The sequence below is a fragment of the Hipposideros armiger genome, unplaced genomic scaffold, assembly GCF_001890085.2.
Source record: "Hipposideros armiger isolate ML-2016 unplaced genomic scaffold, ASM189008v1 scaffold_2863, whole genome shotgun sequence".
In the NCBI taxonomy this organism is placed as follows: domain Eukaryota; kingdom Metazoa; phylum Chordata; class Mammalia; order Chiroptera; family Hipposideridae; genus Hipposideros; species Hipposideros armiger.
This window is the reverse complement of record NW_017734157.1, coordinates 2,547-5,511: the sequence shown is the minus strand read 5'-3', so window position 1 is coordinate 5,511 and position 2,965 is coordinate 2,547. Positions and strand designations below refer to the sequence as shown.

The 2,965-nt window shown below is 48.4% G+C and overlaps 1 gene segment (V, D, J or C); it reads right to left on the bottom strand.

Annotated features, from left to right (window-relative positions):
- Positions 1–2,173: 2,173 nt before the first annotated feature.
- Positions 2,174–2,792, bottom strand: LOC109378733 (immunoglobulin lambda variable 1-40-like). The segment is given in 2 exon segments: positions 2,174–2,568; positions 2,681–2,792. Coding segments are annotated over 2 exon segments (441 nt in total).
- Positions 2,793–2,965: the final 173 nt, after the last annotated feature.

Sequence of the window (2,965 nt, the reverse complement as noted above, 5' to 3'; positions counted from 1 at the left end):
GTAGTCCATTAGCAGTAAAATGAGCAATCACAAATGGTGGGCTTTGTACATGTGATGGTTTAAAGAACTAAATGGAACCAGTGGTGCCTCCACACTTATGGGGAAAAAGAAAAGGCATAAAGGTTTTTTTTCCTTTTATTTCAGCTTGAGAAAAAACTCATTTATGTATCTAAGAAGTTTAGAAACACATACATTTTAAAACACCCACTGTTCTCTGATTGGTGCCATGTAACAAAGCCACCAGAAGATTCAGGAAGAAACACTGCCCTCTTTTATGCCTGAACCATTCTAGTAGGAATGAGAACAGAGCACATCCTTTTAGTTTCCAGTTTCTCAGGCTGTTGGCCCCTGGGCAAGTCTGTCAGCACCCTCATCTCACCCGGGCCTCTCTGCTAGGTGAGTGGCTCACACTCTCCTCAAGCCTCTACCACCTCCTCCCACCTCCTCATTTCACCCAGAATCCTCTTTCTCCGGGAAGATCAGCAACATAAAAAAAAACCTCCACAGATTTTACATCCACTTTTCACTGTGGGATTATTTGGAGGTGGAGAGACAAATTTTACTCCATTCCACTTCTTCATGCTGCTGTTATATTTACACTTCAATTTTGCAATTATTAATCTATAAGTCTCTGATTATAACTTACCCCAGATATTTATACTTTTGTTTTATCAATTCTTATGCTCCTTTACTGAAACATGTTTAATTTTATTTTTACGTATTGTAGTAAATATTGGATATTTATTCATTATACTAAGAAACAGAGATACATAAAATAATAATTTTCAAAACCAGGAAGGATATTGGAAATGTTGGTTAGTATGTTAAATTAGACCTTAATGAAGAAGTGAGGGTATGTGCAAAGACAAAAGCTCATGGCTGTTCACCAGAGGGTAATTTATGTAAAGTGGCGATGGGGACCATCTAAGAGAATTCATAGGTGAGAAGGTTGTCAAGGACCATTGCTCCTCTCCTGCTGGGTGGTTCTGCCCCATCTCTGAGCTCCCTGTATGAGGAAGGAGATGAATGAGGTCACTTGGGAAGACACGGGGATAATCCACACAACATGGACCCCCTCAGGGTGACGCATCTTCTCTGCATAAGGTGGGGATCTATGCCCATACGTCTACTCCACACACATGGCCCGGGCTCTGCTTCTGGTCGTAGACAAAGGAGGTATGAGCATTTGAAGATGAGGAAAGGAATAAAGAACAGATTCTTAGGAAGGGGTATGGTGGAATGTGGACCAGGGTGGAGCTCTACCTGGGGAAGTTGACTAAGGGACACGGGGATCGCAAGTGTAGGTGGAATTTCCTCCCTGTCCTCTGAAAATACAGGGACATTAGGGTGTGGAGAAATAGTTAAATTACTCTGATGGCAAAAACTCAAAGGTTTCAGGGTCTCCTGGGGAGGCAGAGGACGTAACACATGGAAATGTTGGGGAAGGAGAAGTATCTAAAGCAGACAGAAATGACACCTCTGCCTGGTTATTGTGGGTCTGCACACAGGCCATCTACCCATCCACAGGGCAGTTGTCAGCAGAATCTGAAGAGTGTGGTTAAATGAATGGCTGAGGACATGAGGAAGATGGGTGGGTCCAGAGAACCTGCAGGAAAATATGCTCCCATTCTCAGCTCAGAGAAGCCTCTGTGAGCTTAGACACCTGTCCTCTGTCATCCACCATGTCCCTTCCAATTTGGGAAAGTTCCGCCTGTGGCAACATCAGGCCTGATGTTACAGGAGTGGCATTGAGTCCTCAGGCTTCAGCCCAGTGAGGTTCAGGGAGCCGGGGTTGTGACTTGAGCCAGATATCAGTCAGGGATGCTGAGAGTTAACTACTATCATAACAGATGAGGGGTTTGGGGACTGTTGCTGGGACCACATAGTACCAAGACATGCATTGGACACTTGTGATGTGTCCTGAATCACACACAGCTCGACTCTGTGTCCCTGGTTCTGTTCTGACTCATCATGGTCTCTGTTCCCAGGGCATACAGCCCCACATCCAGGAATTGCTGCTCAATTTGAGAAAAATCTCACAATGTGTAGCTGCCAAGGACAGGCTTGCGGGGTAGAAGTTAAAGGATGGGGACAGATTTTCCAGACAAAGTTCCCTGTAGTGGGTCTCAGGCCCCAGTATTAGGCCAAACAGTCAAAGTAAGCAGCTGTCTTGTCAGAGGAGTGAGGGCTGCTGAGGGAAGCCCCATGTAGATGGGACAGTAGGTTTTTGTCTCACTTCCCCACAGGCCTGGAGCACTGTGCGACCACTCAGACTGTCATCATAGGACTCGCAGTAATAATCGGCCTCGTCCTCAGCCTGGAGCCCACTGATGGTCAGGGAGGCCGAGTTGCCAGACTTGGAGCCAGAGAATCGGTTGGAGACCCCCGAGGGTCTTTCATCATCACCATAGATGAGGAGTTTGGGGGCCTTTCCTGGGAGCTGCTGGTACCACTGCACACTGTTACCCCCGATGTTGGAGCTGCTTCCAGCACAGGAGATGGTGACACTCTGTCCTGGGGCTCTAGACACTGAGGGCGGCTGAGTCAGCACAGACTGGGCCCAGGATCCTAGAAGAGGGAGAGACACAGAGATGGTGATTCTGGGTCTAGAGACAAGAGGAGGAAGCAGGGCCCCGTGTGTCTTCCCAGGGTCCCCTCTCCTGTCCCCGTATCCAGTCACCTGTGCAGTGAGCGATGAGGGTGACGAGGAGAGGGGACCAGGCCATGGTGGAGACGGTCACTGAGTCCTGCCTCTTGTGGCCCCACAGCTGAATCAGAGCTTCCACAAATCTCTCCCTTCTATTCATATTCAGAGAGAGGGAGGGTTTGCTCATGCAAATGAGGCCCCCTTCCCCCAGCTTTCTGATTCCTTAGTGGCCCTGGGTCAAGTCCCTCTGCCTGAGCAAGTCAGGGGGCTGGGCAGGGTTGTGGCTATGTGTGACACGGGGTGTGGGGAGGTCACAGC